The 18,831-nt window shown below is 42.5% G+C and overlaps 2 protein-coding genes across 4 annotated transcripts; both read right to left on the bottom strand.

The window, feature by feature from the left end:
- Window positions 1-3,028: 3,028 nt before the first annotated feature.
- Window positions 3,029-5,077, bottom strand: LOC113013486 (ninjurin-1). The gene is made up of 2 exons (XM_026154432.2): window positions 4,728-5,077; window positions 3,029-3,302 (listed from the first exon to the last, which is right to left on the bottom strand). Exons 1-2 carry the CDS (start codon window positions 4,932-4,934, stop codon window positions 3,069-3,071), a joined length of 441 nt encoding a protein of 146 aa, XP_026010217.2. The 5' UTR covers window positions 4,935-5,077; the 3' UTR covers window positions 3,029-3,068.
- Window positions 5,078-7,767: 2,690 nt separating this feature from the next.
- haus7 (HAUS augmin-like complex, subunit 7) lies at window positions 7,768-14,284 on the bottom strand. Of its 3 annotated transcripts, none has more exons than XM_026155249.2 (9): window positions 14,125-14,284; window positions 13,321-13,436; window positions 13,175-13,245; window positions 13,037-13,098; window positions 12,732-12,922; window positions 11,010-11,121; window positions 10,676-10,888; window positions 8,184-8,295; window positions 7,768-8,106 (listed from the first exon to the last, which is right to left on the bottom strand). In XM_026155249.2, the coding sequence occupies exons 1-9, from the start codon at window positions 14,179-14,181 to the stop codon at window positions 8,045-8,047; spliced, it is 996 nt and encodes a 331-aa protein (XP_026011034.2). In that variant the 5' UTR covers window positions 14,182-14,284; the 3' UTR covers window positions 7,768-8,044. The 3 variants fall into 3 exon arrangements, with proteins under 3 accessions (XP_026011034.2, XP_080151580.1, XP_080151581.1); XM_080295454.1 differs by having other exon boundaries at window positions 13,321-13,544; window positions 14,125-14,251; XM_080295455.1 differs by having other exon boundaries at window positions 13,321-13,606; window positions 14,125-14,213.
- Between the last annotated feature and the right edge of the window lie 4,547 nt (window positions 14,285-18,831).

Raw genomic sequence — 18,831 nt, 5'->3', positions numbered from 1 at the left:
CCGTCCCACTCCACAGCCTCTCACTTCCGGCCTTCATAGTATTCATACAGGTACTGTATAGTTTGGTCAGTTCAAATCAGATTTAGCGCTGACTGTGCTGTGAGCACAGTGCAGGTTGAGCTTCTGATATGAAGAGTCTGTTGATTTTGTTTCCATACAGCTGATCAGAGTTAGTTTAACCCAAGGTCGTTCACTAAAACAACATGTCAACCCCCAACGTGTTAAAAAAAATAATGCTTTTTTGCCATTAAATTCTATTGCATGCCATTGATCACGCAGATTTAATGGACATTAACTGGAATCAGAGAAACCTTATTCGTCGTAGAGCAGCAAATATACAACAAACTCATAAACAATTAGTGTAGAAGCAGAGACATTGTTAGATAAATATTAAGCTGACTTGATGAATACAGAGATGTAGGTATGAATATAAATAAGGACAAGCATGTGTGCAAATATATGTTGTGGTGTATAAAAGTGACGGTGCACTGAGGTGAATGAAGTCTTTACCTGTGCCCTTGTTCTTCTCTTTTGTGGAACTGCCCCAAATGATTTGTGTTATGGCTCTTCACAACAATTGTACTTTCCTTTAAACATGATTTTAGAATAGAATTAGATTCTAAAAAATAATTCTAGGAAATCTTTAAGCTGAAGCGTGTCGTTCTTCTGCTACTTCTTATCTCTGGGAATGTTAAACCACATCATATCCATCTTGGTCGCTTATGTTCCATGATGGATATGCTCCGTGAATGGGCACATTGGACTGGTTAAACAAATGTATTACAAGTAGGCTTATAAGTATTGATGGCTATAATGTATATAGGACAGCTCAACCCAAAAAAGGTGGAGGTACTGCAATATTTGTCAAAAGCAAGTTCCATGTAAACGTCCTGTTCTGAGTCAGTGAGTCAGCAATCTGACCTTTTGGCCCTCGAGGCCTCCAAACGTTTGCACATCATAGTTGATTTTGCTATAGAACACCCTCAGGTGTTAGTGATGCCGTGCACTCTTCAACGAAGCTTTTATCTGATTTGAAAGTTAACAAAATACTTCTTATGTGAGACTTGAATTGTAACTGGCTACATCCAGTCTGAAATGAATTCAAAGCTGCTGTAACTCGTTGATATTGGCCTAGGTTCAAATGTCTAGTAATATTACAAATGTTCCACATAAATACACGGCTGCATCAGTGTTTGCAAATGACAATAGAATAGAATAGAGTAGAATAGCCTTTTACTGTCCTTGTACATGCAAAATTCCATGATAGGTGCTGCACGCTGACTGTGCAGCAGTAAAATATAAACAGTAAGACAGCAGGAATGAATATGGAGTAAAATATGTCACATTTATGCGTCGTGACATCCAGTTTTGTGGGACTGCGTGCACTGAAGTGACCAAAGTATTGCGAGCGTCCTGCATCACCGTGTTTTCTCGTGTTCCTGCGCTGTAATTTACCTTCAATTCAATTCAATTTTATTTATACAGCGCCAAATCACAAAAGCAGTCTCCTCAAGGTGCTTTATATTGTACAGTAGACCCTACAATAATAGATACAGAAAAAAACCAACAATCACATGACCCCCTATGAGCAAGCACTTTGGCGACAGTGGGAAGGAAAAACTCCCTTTTAACAGGAAGAAACCTCCGTCAGAACCAGGCTCAGGGAAGGGCGGGGCCATCTGCTGCGACCGGTTGGGGTGAGAGAAGGAAGACAGGATAAAGACATGCTGTGGAAGAGAGACTGAGGTTAATAACAAGCATGATTCAGTGCAGAGAGGTCTGTTAACACATAGTGAGTGAGAAAGGTGACTGGAAAGAAAAAACTCAATGCATCATGGGAATCCCCGGCAGCCTACGTCTATTGCAGCATAACTAAGGGAGGATTCAGGGTCACCTGGTCCAGCCCTAACTATATGCTTTAGCAAAAAGGAAAGTTTTAAGCCTAATCTTAAAAGTAGAGATAGTGTCTGTCTCCTGAATCCAAACTGGAAGCTGGTTCCACAGAAGAGGGGCCTGAAAACTGAAGGCTCTGCCTCCCATTCTACTTTTAAATACTCTAGGAACAACAAGTAGGCCTGCAGTGCGAGAGCGAAGTGCTCTAATAGGGTGATGTGGTACTACAAGGTCATTAAGATAAGATGGGGCCTGATTATTTAAGACCTTGTATGTGAGGAGCAGGAGTTTGAATTCTGGATTTAACAGGGAGCCAATGAAGGGAAGCCAAAACAGGAGAAATCTGTTTTCTCTTTCTAGTCCCTGTCAGGACTCTTGCTGCAGCATTTTGGATTAACTGAAGGCTTTTCAGCGAGTTTTTAGGACATCCTGATAATAATGAATTACAGTAGTTCAGCCTGGAACTAATAAATGCATGAACTAGTTTTCAGCGTCACTTCTTCCTTTCATTAAAATCACAATCAATCTGAGATTCACATCCTCTTGTCATTTTTTCACTACGCAGAAGAGAGACCCCCCAAACTTATCCTGCTCTTTAAAAAGTCACGAAGAAACTTCAATCAGTTCTTTAGCAGCAATCATCATTTACTTTGTCCCACACTGCAGCCTCTCCGTCACAGCTGACCAGGTGCAAAGTCAGCTGAGGAAGAGGAAAACCAGGAAGGCCACGGGTCCGGATGGAATCAGCTCCAGACTATTGAGGGACTGTGCAGATCAACTCTGTGAGGTTACCACATCCATCTTTAACCTCAGTCTGAGCCTGGAGAGGGGCTGTCACACTCTATAATGCAGCTCAACATTCTTTGATCATCTTACTCACCAGCTTGTTTGTTTACTGCACATTTAATATATAGCTCTGTGCATTGTTACCTGTATATACGAACTTCAGTTGCTTATGTATATAGGAACAGTTTGTGTCTTCCTTTTATATTTTATATTGCCCCTGCTATAAGAACTGTAACACCCACATTTCTCATCCGTGGGATAATAAAGGTTTATTCTATTCTTTTCTATTCTAAAAATACTTTGAAAGTATTTTTCACTCAAACTGGAATAACACAGAGAGAAGCACAGCTGTTCTTTAAGCCATTTTCATTCAGACAAAGTCAATGATGTCACTTGCCAATGAAGACGAGCAGCAGCCCCACTATGACCTGTAACGCGGAGGACAGGGTCAGCAGCAGGATGAGGGGGACATAGAAACGATACTGCGGACCCACATAAAGGATGGTCTTCAGCTGAGACGAGTTGGCCATGAGCAAGGCCACGTCCAACATGCTCTGAGCCGCACGCTTCTTAGTGGCGTAGTGATTCATGTCAATCGGTCGGAGTGCTTTTCTAGGCTGGGCCTGTGAGAGGACAGGTTAGGTACGAGAGCAGGAACACAAATGCAAAGTCAAATAACTTTTCACAATGTTTCTCTCTTTAACAGTGTGACGTCTCTGCACACGTGTCCACGCTTTTTTCCACACACGTTTAGTTACCTGTCCCTGGGGTGTGGCATTAAGGACAAAGGTAGGAGTGGCAGAATAACATATGTTGACTCACCTGAGCTAACATGGGCTAACATGCAAAGAGGTGTGGTTTTCTACATACCTGCCAACTTATCACATGAAAACATGTATGTGCGGAGAACAATTGAACTGGTCCTGTGTCTGAGCTGATAAATCCAGGTGACCGCCGCCATGTATCTCAGAAATACTGTGAGAAAGTTTCAACCAGCTGAGACATTTACTTAAGTCCAGCTGTGTAGCACAAGGGTGTGAGACGTCACACCGGGGTGCAGCCCTGTCTCAGCCCCAAAGCTATCGTTCAGCTCTCTGTACAGCTGATCAGTGGAACAGACACTGGAGAGGGGTCGTTCCTATTTTCTCTCCCTGTTATCATGGACTTTAATAGCATAATGATGAAGTGACACTGAACTGAATCATTAATCTTTTTGTTTTTTGTGACTTTGTCATTCTGATTGTTCTTCGAGGTTGATGTGATGTCAGGGATTAGTGCTGCATGCTCAAACATCCAAGTAAATCCCAAAAGGTTGGTTGTGTTCACCTGGACGTTCTCAGTTTTCATCACTGTACAGGTTATCTTTGTTATAGCATAGCCTGCACATGCCTGACGTGGATCTGAGCATTAAGAGAACACATAGTTACTTTCAGCTACTTTAAAGCAGGTTCAGAATGCCCATCGCTAGCTTCACCACATAAATAAATCAGGAATAACAAAAGCCAAAGACATTAAGACGACACACAGCCCCAGCCTTTGTTAAATTTATTGGTAGGATTAAAAGAGACTTCTTAAGATCACATCAAATACCTTAATTTTATTATTGAATCACAGTTCAACATGATCCTTATTTATCTCATGCTGGGCCTTTGTGTTCATCGAAGGTCAAAAATGAGCTGTTTTAGCCTTTTTGATCCACCTTTCTTTTGGCTCCTCAGAAACAGAAATGTAGAACATCATGTGGGTGAGACTAAAGTCCTGCTAGAAAGAAGCTACACCTGGTTCTATGAAAAAGCCCCATGTCTAAATGACCGGTGGGGAGAGAGCCACAGCTTTACTTTTGCTTCAGAAGTTTGGTCAGTTTGCCCTAAGACAGGATAAAAAATTTGTTTTTCCCCACACAAGCTATAATTCCATATACAATTCTGCCGTTACCTTCAGTAACAGCTTCATGATGTGCCGACTCAAACTGGACAAACTTTAGGCATTTCAGCTACGAGCACCGTGGCCCCCGAGGGCAGAGAGGACAAGACAGGCTTGATGCTTACCTCTATGTCGCCCAGTTTATTTAGAGCCATGTCCTCTGCATTAAGCGTGTGCTCTGCCATTCTTCTTCCTGCTGCTGGAGTCTGTGCTGTACTGGCTGCAGAAAGACTCGAGGCTGGAGACAGGATCAAGTCTGGCTGCTCCTCCTGTAGGATTGTTAAGCAACTCCCACTGCATGCCTCTCTGTCACTTTCCAACACTCGTGTCATTCATAATACAAGAACTTTGAGCCCTTTAACTGAAGTATCTCATCTTTCTCAAATGTCTTGTCTTTTAATATCACTGTACACAAATCAACACGAATCAGTGTGCCGGCCTGCCTGCAGCAATGAGAAGAATTATACGTCCTTTACTGAGGTGCTCTGTTGGGTTCACAAGGGATTTTTTTATCCTTTTGTTCCCATTATGATGGATTCAGACCAGTTTAAAGTTTAAAACCTAAAAACTGTCTATTTCTGTGATTAGAAAAGTTTCAACATTTCACCAAAAGTGAAGAGTTCAGCTGTTTTTAGGTCTCTTTAACCATAATAACATTTCTCTGCTCCTGATTTTAGATTTTTATTTATTAGACTGTGTTCCAATCTCATACTGGGTGTACGAGCTGGACAGACTGGTTTAGCTCCCCTCTGCTTTTGTTTCAGCCAGTGTCTTTGGAAAGGCTCCCCTTGTAAACAGGGTGGATGAGATAGCTGCTCCCTGTCACATGAAGCAGGCTGAGTAGAACTGTGTGAAATAGAGTGGCTGTTGGTCTGAAGGCTGAATATTTGAATCACACCACTGTACATGAGCTTGAAGCCATATATATACATGAGATATAAAACAAGGATAAGTTGAGCTTACGTTTATGTAATAAACCTTTGAACTAGAGCTGGGCGATAGAACGATAACGATATGTATCGTGATATAACTTTTTCTCGATAGAAAAGTTAAACTATCGCGATAGACCTCGCCGCTCTTGTCCTCTTAAAAAAAAAAGAAAAAAAAAAGAACAGCCAATCCAAATTAAGTAGCCCAGAGCCGAACCAATCACAGCCGCAGCGTCACGTCACGTGACTTGTTACGTACAGCACAAGTGCCAAGCCGCACATGTGTATTTGTTTGGGAAGCAGCCAGCCACCATACGGTCCGGGTAATGGAGGAAATGAGTGTGCCGACTAGAAAAAAAATCAACCGAGCGTGACCGAAGGTTACCGAAGAGAAAACAGATGATGGTTCCAATGCCGGAGAGATTGTCGAACGGAAGAGCCAAAGAAGTTCCGTAGTGTGAAGGTATTTCGGCTATTTCAAGTCTGACAAAAAACAGAGTAGCGTGCGCTGTAAATTGTGCCGAAAGCAAGTCTGGAAATACAATAAACCGGTGCATGCTCAGGCTACGTCCACACGTACCCGGGTATTTTTGAAAACGCAGATTTTTCTATGCGTTTGCACCTTTCGTCCACACGTAAACGGCGTTTTTGGTCACTGAAAACGAAGATTTTTAAAAACTCCGGCCAGGGTGGATATTTTTGAAAACTCCGTTTTTGCATTTACGTGTGGACTAGAAAAACGGAGAAAACGCAGCGTCAAAGGTGTGCGCATTTTTTGACGTCACACTGTGCGCCACGTTATTGTTTCGGTGAAATGAATTTCTACAATACTGTTAATTCTACTCTCTGCAGTGTTTAAATGCTTACATATACACACAGTTACTGTCCCTCCACACGGTTCTGCTTCTATGCCCCAGCTTTGTTTACTTTTTCCCACCGAGGCTTCTAGACTTCTGATTGGCCAACATTTCTGCACGGTTAGGAATCTAGCGCCACCTGCTGCTTTGGCATGTTCATAGCAGCGTTTTCCTTCATTTCTGCCTTTATGTGTGGACGGGATTATTTTTTAAAACGAAAACGGAAAATCTCCGTTTTCAAAAATACCCGTGTACGTGTGGACGTAGCCTCAGTCTCTGACTGGAAGCGCTAATTCGTCATTCGGCTTTTGCCAGACTAAAGTAACTGTTAAAACTGTTTGAAAAGCTCAGCTATACAACAAGGAGAGATTGAGAATTTCCTTTTAGTTCTCAGTTTATTTGATATTGACAAAAGTTAGTCAATTTTGTCTGTTCTTCTGTAAAACAAACTAAGATTTATTTTTAGAATTAATATTTTGTTTCTAAGTGGAATTGACAATTTAGCCTGTTTTGTTTGTTCTATTTTGAAACTTAAACGCTTTAGCGGCTGCCTTTTGTGTAGTTTGCAATATTTGCCTTTATTTATCTGAAAAAGTCTCATGTTCCTTAAGTACATCTACCCTGTTGAACTTATTATGGGAAATAAACATTTAAATAAAAACAAGCTGCTGATTATTTCCCATTTTACTTGTGAGCAACAGCACATTTAAATCTTACAAATATAGTTATTTGGCTTATATCGTGATAGATATCGTTATCGCCTGAAATGAAAAAAAATATCGTGATATGAAAAAATCTTATATCGCCCAGCTCTACTTTGAACTACTGTTAATAATTGTGGCGTGATAAACAATGTTTTCATTTCTGTTTTTTTAACATGTAGTCGAGTGTTTAACAAAATATAGAACAATAAATGTGAATTTCACAGTACTCAGTTACAGATTAGGAGAGTAGATTTCTAATTGAATAGCAGTATATATGACCCAGATACTGATGACCCCTCATTCTTCCATGTTTGTTACTCTCTGAGCACCTAGACTGTGCCCTTGTTCTCTGGGGCGACTTCAGCTTTGGACTAATGAAGACGTGAACAAGCTCAACACAGCAGGAACTCGACTGTCCACAAGTTATACTGCATTTATACTGTACTTTGTTACCCTGTATTTATACATGTGTAATGACGAAGTTGAATCCTAATAATCAGACAGTACATGAGTGATTTTGGTCTTTGCGACGCATGGCGCTTCCTTCACGCCAACTGTAGGGAACATACTCTCTTCCCACTCTGGTCTGGAGTACTTCCCAGCACGGCTGCAGTGAGATGTGATGTGACCACTGAGTGTAAAATGGTCAGTTTCAGTAATCATCATGAAACAAAGAAGCATAGCAACATGTTTAATGTCATCACTGATTTCTCCAAAAAAACGATGTAAAAACTCTCGACTCACCAACAGTGACACTTTCTGTTTCACACAACAACATGTCAGTCATGCTCAGATTAAACAGGGTGTCTGACTGCAGTGACCACACACACGTCTGTCCCTTACACGCCTGTCCCTTACACCTCTGTGAAACACGTCCAAGCTGTGTTGTCTCCGTCTTAACACCACCAGAGCCTCCTCAGTGAATCTGATGAGTGCATCCCTCTGAATGACGTTATGAACTAAGCTGAGACAGAAAGCCTCCAATTCGCCCGATAACCTTCTCCAGTTGATCAGCTAGTGGAGAAAAAAAGAGGAAACAAATAATAAACAATATGTAAGAAACTCTAAATATGAGTGTTAAACTGACTTACGTAACGTGTGCTTCTCTCCTCGGCTCCAGTAGTGAGGCTGCATTTGAAGCTGCTTCACCTCCTCGCTCACCGACTCAGAAGCTTCTGACACTTCCTTCAGCATTTCCAGCTCCTGACAGACGCACACACCAGAGGACAGAACACGTCACTATGTTCCTGTCCTACGAGCAGTGTCAGTTTATTAGTTACACTGACCTGCTATCAGGCCTGCAAACAGTCCGGACTAAATGAAGGTTCAGACTAACTGTTTCAGAGACGTTTGGTGGGATAGATTCAACACCTCTGTGAAACACGTCCAAGGTATCTGCTGCCACTACAACAACCCTGAATAAGCCATTAGTATGCAAAGCTACACAGCAAAATCTCCAGTGTTAAATTAACACTGGAGAGTGTCTATATGGGTCCACACCTCTGAGTGTTAAATACAACACTGTTGAGTGTTAAATTAACACTTTTGACAGTGTTATAGGGCAGCACGGTGGCACGGTGGTTAGCACTGTTGCCGCACAGCAAGAAGGTCCTGAGTTCAATTCCACCATCAGGCCGGGGTCTTTCTGTGTGGAGTTTGCATGTTCTCCCCGTGTTTGCGTGGGTTCTCTCCGGGTACTCCGGCTTCCTCCCACCGTCCAAAGACATGCAGCTTGTGGGGATAGGTTAATTGATTAATCCAAATTGCCACTAGGTGTGAATGTGAGTGTGAATGGTTGTCTGTCCCTATGTGTTAGCCCTGCGACAGACTGGCGACCTGTCCAGGGTGTACCCCGCCTCTCGCCCTATGACAGCTGGGATAGGCTCCAGCGCCCCCCGCGACCCTGAAAAGGATAAGCGGATGGATGGATGGATGGACAGTGTTATATGTTTAAAAGTAACCTAGTCAGTTTTGAAGATTAACAATGGCTAACACTGAGCAGTGCTGATTTTCTAACACTGGAATATTTCTAACACCGAGTTATTTTCCAGTGTTAGAAAATCAGCATATAACACTGTCAAAAGTGTTAGCCATTGTTAATCTTCAAAACTGACTAGGTTACTTTTAATAATAATAATGGATTGGATTTATATAGCGCTTTACAAGGCACCCAAAGCGCTTTACAATGCCCCTATTCATTCACACACTGGTGGACGCAAGCTACGGTTGTAGCCACAGCTGCCCTGGGGCAGACTGACAGAAGCGAGGCTGCCATATCGCCCCTCTGGCCAACACCAGTAGGCGGTAGGGTAAAGTGTCTTGCCCAAGGACACAACGACCAGGACAGAGAGCCCAGGGATCGAACCAGCGACCTTCCGGTTACACTTTTAAACATATAACACTGTCAAAAGTGTTAATTTAACACTCAACAGTGTTGTATTTAACACTCAGAGGTGTGGACCCATATAGACACTCTCCAGTGTTAATTTAACACTGGAGATTTTGCTGTGTAGGACCTGAAGAGGTTTCAGGTCAGACCAGGCTGTACAGCCGCCTGTGTCTGCACACCTTCCCATCAACGTGGCACCAACTGCTGGGTTATAAAAACAGAACGATCAAAACACCATTCAGTTTAAGGAGGAGGAAAATAATTTAGCTACAGAAACAGGTTTTTGTTTCTGGCTGTAAATGTATTATTTTTAACCGTGTCTTCACTTAGATCATCAGTGTCTATAGAAAGAGAACAGCTGGAAGCTAATATCTGAGTCTGTGACCGGAGTTTGGGAAAAGCTTCACGGCAGCCCTCTGACTGACAGCAGGTAGATCCCAGGTACTACTGAGACGAAACAAAAGAGCAGAGTGTGGGCATGAAAAACGAGAACAGACGCTGTGAAATGCAGGAATTCAAACAGTAACAAAACTAAAAGGGGAGTGTATGAGGTGCAGTCACACTCCCAGAATTAAGACACAACTCCATTTCCCTTCCCACTGTTGCCAAAGTCCTTGCTCATAGGGCCGGGGTGGGCAACTCCAGGCCTCGAGGGCCGGTGTCCTGCATGTTCTAGATGTGTCCTTGATCCAACACAGCTGATTGAAATGGCTAAATGACCTCCTCAACATGTCCTAAAGTCCTCCAGAGGCCTGATGAACTAATCATGTGATTCAGGTGTGGTGACCCAGGGTGAGATCTAAAGCCTGCAGGACGCCGGCCCTCGAGGACTAACGTTCCCTACTCCTGTCATAGGGGGTCATATGATTGTTGGGTTGCTCGGTCAAGTTCATGGTAAAGAAGTTTGTGTGCAAATTGCTATCATAAAAACTGAAGCAGCAAACTTTGTGAAAACTAATATTTGTGGGTTTCTCAAAACATTTGGCCACGTCTGTAAATAAGAAGGTAAATGATTTGCTTTGCTTTCCCTCCACCAAACTCCAAACTTGGTCAACTGAGACTTTCCTCATTTGCTAATATTTAGTCAATGATTTAAGGGCAGCCCTAGAATGATTTAATGTGGAAGTCTCTGGAACTGTGGGTGTCCAAATGACACAGGTGTGACTTTAACAGAGTGGGCTTATTTGTGAGTACCGTGTTGCAGGCCAGCAGCAGCTGTTGGACCCTCTGGAAGACTTCTGTCTCTGAGCTGAAGCTGGGGGGGTCTCTGCTGCAGTAAACTCTCAGGTCTGTCTCATAAACATGGCTGAAGGTGGCCATCAGTTGCTGGAGGTCAGACGCTGCTACACGCAGTGAGCTTGGAGAGAAGGCGGGAGGACTCTGGGCCTCGCTGTTCAGGAATACACACTGAGGGGACGAAGCAAACGGCATGCTTTACCACCATGACAGTCGCACATGTCAAACAAGATGTTTGAGCTTTCTGTTGGTGCTTTAATAAAACAGTTTCCCTTTTTTTCCCTTGTCAGACCTTTGACTGCAGCTGCTCCAGTGCTGATTGCGTCGCCTGTAGAAGGGCAACAATATCTCCATTTTCTTCTCTGTTTGGCTTATAAGATGACTTTGTGTTCTTCCACAGAGCCCTATGAGGTACAGAAAAGAAGTCAGAGAGGCTTCTCACCTACAAACCAAATCAGAAAGAGTTGGGACAGTTTGGAAAACAAATTAAAAAAAAAGGAAAGTAGTGATTTCTAAATTTCCTTTGACTCGTGTTTCATTGCAGAGAATATGAACACAAAATATTTCATGTTTTGTCCTTTTCTGTCATTCAGACCTGCAACACATTCCAAAAAAGGTTGGGACAGGAGCAATTTAGGACTCGTAATCACGTAAATTGGTTAAATATTGATCTGATTGGAAACAGGTGACGTCTAAGCAGCATCTGAGAAAGGTCTAGTCCTTTCTTGGAGTCTCTAGGGGCAAAGATGGGTCGAGGAGAAGCAGTTTGCAACAAATACGAGACAAAATGTTTAAAGACAATGTTCCTCAAAGAAAGATAGGAAGAGATTTGGATATTTCACCTTCAACAGTGCATAATAGAATTAAAGGATTCAAGGAATCTGGAGGAATTTCAGTGCATAAAGGACAAGGGCGCAAGCGCAAGCTGAACAACCGCTCCGATCCGATCCCTCACTGCATCAAGAACCGTCATTCATCCATAAGCGATATCACCGCATGGGCTCAGGACCGCTTTGGAAAACCTTTGTCAAGTACCACAGTATGTAGTTACATCCACAAATGGCAGTTAAAACTGTACTGAGCCAAAGGGAAGCCGTGTGTTAACAGAAGTGCCGTGGACTTCTCTGGGCTCACAGGCATCTGGGATGAACCACGTCACAGTGGAAACGTACACTGTGATCACATCAATAATTTCATATCAATTGGGTGGCAGTAGCTCAGGCGGTAGAGCAGGTCATCTACTGATCGGAAGGTTGATGGTTCAATTCCTGGCTTCCCCTAGTCTGCGTGCCAAATATCCTTGGGCAAGATACTAACCCCAAATTGCTCTCCGATGCATCCATCAGCGTGTGAATGTTAGTTAGAAAGCACTCAGAAAATGTGCTTGTGTGAATACACAAGTTGTTTGCAGCACTTTGATTGCTCAGAAGAGTAGAAAAGAACCAGTCCGTTCACCATCAATCACTGTTTTTTGGGAGAAATGGATGCTGTGTGCTCCGGACCAAAGAACAAAGTTACAAAGTACTGACAGGTCTCCAGTCCAGAATGTGTGGTGACAACAAAGACCCCGTACTGTTGCCCAGCTTAAGACTTGTTTGCAGGAAGAAATGGGACAAAATGACACCTGAATCACTTCATCGCTCGGTGTCCTCAGTCTCTAAACGTCTTTTAAGTGACAACATTACAAAGCAGTACATGCTTTACTGTTCCAACTGCTTTTAAAATGTGTCGGAAGAACCAAAACTGGAATATGTGTTTATTTTGAAAACAACAATAAAATTCATGAAGAACACATTAAATAATGTGCTGTTGTACTGTTTTCAATATAATACAGGTCAAAGATCATTTAACGAAGCACTGTTTCAGTTTGATTTTACTTTAACACACATCCCAAGTTCTTCTGATTTGTGGTTGTACAACAGCACACAATGAATTCGATTAGGATTCACCAAGCATCCATGAACGAGTCTTTCAGCAATGTGTGTAAGAAGAGATCATCAGACAGCAAACATACTTGATGTGTGTAGGCCAAGGGTCAAATGCAGGACTTAGCGTCTGTGTGAGGTGCGGCAGATTCTCAGCACCAAAGAACTCCTTCAGCAGCAGCTCTCCATCAGCTGTGTGCCCAGCAGACTTCACGCAGCCTGGGACGAAAGCTAAAAGCTGCTCCAGAAACTGAAGTTGCCGCCGCGGACTTGCATCACCCTTCAGAGATTAAACACAGAACCATGGATGTGTGATTACTGTTTGTGTTTATTGTGATACTGCATGTCTGTATGTGTGAATCAATAACATCACTAATTGAATACAAACTCTCACCCTAATCAGGTCCACATCAGATGCTCGGCATAGCAAAAGTTCCTGCCCAAGAACAGCCATATCTGCTTGGACATAAACCACCACAGTTAGTGTCAAGCAGCAAAAACATCTGGTGGACTCTGTGCACAGCTAAGTTACCTTTAGTCAGAACATCAGGCTCCTTGGATCTCACTGACATCGGCTTTGAACTGGTGAAGCTTGGGCTGATACTGTGAAGTGAACACACGGCCGAGTTCATAATGATGAACAGATTATTTGTGGTACAGGAGCAGAGCTTCTCCTACCTGCTGCAGATCCATGCTAGTATGTCCGTGCGGTGCTGTGAGGGGGCGCACAGCAGCTGCAGCATACTGTCTGCTTCCTGCAGGTACAGACCTTCAACCAAGGGGCAGGACGCAGCCTCAACACGCACACACACGCACACACACGACAACAGAGTCACATCAAGGCAAAGGAAAAGAGTCATGACCAAAGGCACAGCGGATCTGTGGCTCCAGCAGTACTGTTTCTATTCGACCGCATGAGGCAGCAGTCAAAAGACCAAGAAGAAAGGACGCAGCAGGAAAACCACTGTAAAAATATTCATGTAAAACAAGTCCAACATTGTACCGAAGCCAAATCAGCTACACAGTCCCTTAGAACAGCGGTTCCCAACCTTTTTCGCGCCACAGACCGGTTTATTTATGCCCGACAATATTTTCATGGACCGGCCTTTAAAGTGTCGCGGATAAATACAACATAATAAAACTAGTACCGGTACCGAAAAAAAGAAAATGTATTCATAACACACATGAAAAGACCAAGGAAAACCGAGTAAACGATAAAAACGATGACAAAATAATGCTGAAAACCGATAAAAACTATACATTTCACACCTGAGCCTCAACTCTCGCGGCCCGGTACCAAACGACTCACGGACCGATACCGGTCCGAGACCCGGGGGTTGGGGACCGCCGCCTTAGAAAACATCACTAATCATTTCAGTGCATTAATGAGCCGCTCACGTTCAAACAAATCACAGAGCAGCGTTTAATGCTATGTGAGCACAACTATGACTTTATTTAGTTAATATTGTATTTAATGTTTACCTCCAATGAAGAATATACATGACGAGCAAGTTGTTTCTCTATCAGAACACCCGCCATTATCCAAACCGACCTCGGGTTCTTCTTCGTGGATTTTATTGGCGGTTGTCAAACAGCGACCGTGTGCATTACCGCCATCCTTCGGCGTGACGTGAGGACCAGAGGAAAGCCACTCAGGAATGTCGGCTGATGTTTACACGGGGTGCTGTTCCTGACAGTCCTCAAGGGATTTATGTCTCTTACCAAAGTCAAACTAGACATCTTTTCTTTGATATTTTATCCTATAAATCAATACGCTGTTAATCCAGCTGCCCTCGGAGAAAGAAAACAAAAATCAAAGGCTATCAGATAAATTAGTCTGTCTGAGAAAATGCAATATAGCCTGATATCGTTCATTTCTTCAGTTCTTTTACAGTATATCAATAAGATCCACTTTAACTTTCACTTTACTGGGGCTTTGCATCAGTCACTTTTTCCCAACTTCATATTTCTGACAGCGTCATCAAACATGTTCTGTGGTTTCATCTTCTCCACAACTGCATTTCCCCTCACGGTGGGTTCTTATCATAAATAATGTGCCAAAACGTTATTACCTGCCTGTTTTCACAGTGGGTAGTTGTTGGTAGGACTGCGTGAGCAGGGCAACAGAAGCTTTGACCTTTGGGGTCCCTGTATGGGCCTACAAAATTATTCTGGATGGGTTTTCTAAAACCTGCCGTGGTCCGGTTCCTTAATAACATTTCTTTTAGTCAAGTCATATCATGAAAGCAACAATAGCCTGAAATGTCCAAATGAATGGCCCACCATGGTATTATAGGAAAAACCATAAATCCTTTGAATGAAAACAAACGCTGTTGTCACAGTGATGTACACTGTCTTGTTGGTATATATGTATCAGTCTAATAAACTAAACTATTCTGGTATTCTAAACAGTACCCGAAAGTAGACTGCTTGGTCGAGTTAACCTCCTAAACTATCTAGAACACATGGTGAAAACCTGAAATTAAGACAGAGAAGACTAGAGGAGAGACATGATCATTACTGATTACTGATGACAGATTTAGATATATTTTCATAAACCATTCATTTGCCACATCAATAAACAGCATGGCAGGGCAAAATATTTTTTCTAAGATGGCAACCTTTAAAAAGTGAAAGGAGACAGAAAGACAGGTGAGAAAGAATAAAACTTAATTGACTTTTTGTTGGCATTTTACACACAGTACTGGTACAGAATCTAGAAAATGTGGGAAAATACTGGCAAAATCAGCTGATCACTGATCAGTTTCATGATTGAAGTAGAAACAGGAGAGGGAGGGGAGAGAATGAGAGAAGAAGAGGCAGCTGTGCAGCAAAGACAGAATAACTCCAGCTTTGTGTCTTTTTCATTGTAGCTGAAGTCCGGGACAAACTGTGTTCCTTTTCACCTTAATACGAAAAACGCGCAATATTTTCTCTGAATACGAGACCATTCCGTTTTTTACGGGACGGTTGGAAACTCTAATAACTAACCTTATAAATAAAATAAGATAAAACAAGTTCAACATCAATAAGCACCCGCCCAGCAGTATATAAACTCCACAAAATATGAATAAAAACAGACAGGAATATTGTTCCAGATTAAATAAACTTTAAAAAAAAAAAAACTTTAACTTTAAATATTTTGCTCTTCATAAAAATATATCCTGTCAAAATTATGCAAGTTAGAAATATGAACATGCTGCCAAAACCCCCCAGAAAAAATAAATGAAAGCATATACAAGGTTGGAGCCGCATGTAGATGGAGCTGAGGCATTGCTTCAGGAACTAATAAACTGTGCGGGCCATTCAGTGTCGTACTTTGCCTTGAGTGTATCATTACACTGCAGCTCCATCTGAATCTGCACAGGTGCAGTTCAGCAAAGTCCGCTGACTTGGTTCAACATTACTTGGCAACAGGGAAAGTGAGGCAGGTTGCACTGGTACATTTGTGACAGCTTCACTTGAAATGCCTTCACCACATCATACATGTCCATGAACTGACAGATTTCCTCGATGAGCTCAAAAACTCTATTGAGAACTTTTCCCCAACTCAGCCAATGGACCTCTGTATGATGAGGAATGTCAGCAAACTCTGAATCTATTAAATTAAATTAAATTAAATTAAATTAAATTAAATTAAATTAAATTAAATTAAATTAAATTAAATTAAATTAAATTCACCAATTTAATACTTCAGTGTAGAAAACTAAGCATAATGGAAATCTTTTGATAAATTTGTCAAAATAAAATTACATTAGAAAATACAAAATAAAGTATAAATAAGTATTTGTACATTACTGGCAGTAATAAATGGTGGTTAGCACTGTTGCCTCACAGCAAGAAGGTCCTGAGTTCAATACCACCACCAGGGTCTTTCTGTGTGGAGTTTGCATGGGTTCTCACCCACAGTCCAAAGACATACAGGCTGTATCCCAATTCAGGGTCTGCAGCCTTAAAGGCCCCGGACACCAAGAACCAACGCACCGACCCCTGAGGGCATCAGCCACTGGCAGGGAGTATGGTGAGGGGAGATAAGCCTCCCCTGCACACTGGTGACACCCCTGCACCCCAAGGCCCTACTTGTGTGGGCTGGGGGATGGGGGGGGGAATAGACCACTGACCTTAGTAGGCACCCCCAACACCCACCAAGGCAACGGGGCCCAGGCCCATCCAGACTGGGGCCTACGGCAGCAGCACCGCCAAGCCCCACAGGACCCAGGGCAGCCCACCTGACCCCACCGCAGAGGAAACTGTACCCACTCCAACATTCAATCATCTCCCAGACTACACAAGACTATAGACACCCAGGTTGATTTTATTCTCCACCTCTCATATGTCTCTCCCCCACCTGCAGAGTGGACTTCTGCAAGGAAACCAATGGATCAAGCTGGTTTTAAAACTCTGGTTACAGTTTCTTAACAAGAATGATTGGAATGAAGAGGCCAGGATCTTAAGATGATGCGCTTATGATCTTGATTTTTTACCCAATAAGTTAGATGTGAGATAGAAAAACTGGGCAGGACAAGGCTTAACGGCATACTGTATGTTTTATGATAAGGGAAATCTTAGGGACTTCCAGTCAGTTAAGCAAGACTGATTTTTTTTTTCAGGTTTCTCCAAATCCCGCATCATTTACATAACTTTATACCCAAGAGAACAAATCTTTTCTTTCTTCCTGTTCTGAATAGATTTGTTGAGGCATACCATGTGGATCCTGGTCTCAAAGTGATTTCTAGACTGTACAAGGGTTTACAGGAGGTTAGGAATTTGAATACAATTTACATCAAACAAAAATGGGAAAGAATCTCTAGCTCTAATATATGGAGATGTTTTGGCTGGAAGAGTCTTTGCCAATTTTTTATTAAACCTGCACAAAGTAAACATTATTCCAACTCCTCCAGCAGCTGGAGAAACTGTGGGGCCCAAGGAGTAAAGCACCTCCACTTGTTTTGGTCCTGTCCATTGATAAACACTTTTTGGGTTTCGATTCATTCTGAGTTACAGACTATTCTTAGTATGCAGCTTCCCTTTAACTGGGATGAACTCTTGTTTGGATGTTTATACTCAGTATTGTGGATAAAGTGATCAAGCTATTATATGGCATTTTGAGTGTGGCTGCCCGTGAGACTATCACTAAGAAATGGCTAAGTGTAAAAATTCTGTCACTAAATGACTGGTATGAGGTTGTCTATGGTTGTTTAAAATGGAAAAAATTACATTCTCTAACAGATTTCAATATGACACATTTGTTGTGATTTGGGACAAATGGAAACATTACCTTTTTGCTCTCACAGTGACCTTTGTATTGTAAGCAATACAAGGTCAGGAATAATACACCGTTGGTAAGCACACACAGAAAGTGGCAACTAAAAAAAAATCTTTATTTATATAGCTCCAAATCACAAAAACAGTCACCTCAAGGTGCTTTATATTGTACAGTAGATCGTACAATAATAGATACAGAGAAAAACCCAACAGTCATATGACCCCCTATGAGCAAGCACTTTGGCGACAGTGGGAAGGAAAAACTCCCTTTTAACAGGAAGAAACCTCCGGCAGAACCAGGCTCAGGGAGGGGCGGCCATCTGCTGCGACCGGTTGGGGTGAGAGAAGGAAGACAGGATAAAGACATGCTGTGGAAGAGAGACAGAGATTCATAACAAGTACGATTCAATGCAGAGAGGTCTATTAACACTCCCTCTGGCGCAACACTGCAGTTGTCTTTTACTCGCGAGGACGGTCATAGAGCGCTCTTCCCCGCAGCCTCCTCATCATCCCAGAACCACCTCATTTCTTCAGCTATGGGATCTTCTGCTTGCTGGGCCGGGTTTATTTCCATTTCTCCTGCTGGGATCTCTGCTCTGTTATTGACCCAGGCTCGTTCTACTTGAGGTGGAGAACACGGAGAATTTCTTAAGTCAAGAGGCCGCGCAGCAGACCAATTTGAAGCCAGTGGACCATCGGGTGAATTGCTTCAAAATTTTCACTGTACTTGTACTCTGGATATTGCTCCATGTCATTTACTAAAAGATGTTATGACACTGTGGGTATGAGTTTGCTGTCTATTGTCCATAGCAGTCTTCAGTCTGGGTGTGTCCCTGCTGACTTTAAACATGCTGTGGTGGAACCTATTCTACAGCTCCAGACCTTTCTAGATAAAAATGGCATTAGTGAAGTATTTCAGTCATG

Source organism: Astatotilapia calliptera, chromosome 20, assembly GCF_964374335.1.
Source record: "Astatotilapia calliptera chromosome 20, fAstCal68.1, whole genome shotgun sequence".
Lineage (NCBI taxonomy): Eukaryota > Metazoa > Chordata > Actinopteri > Cichliformes > Cichlidae > Astatotilapia > Astatotilapia calliptera.
Note: the sequence above shows the minus strand (reverse complement) of the source record. Positions and strands in the feature narration are given on the sequence as shown.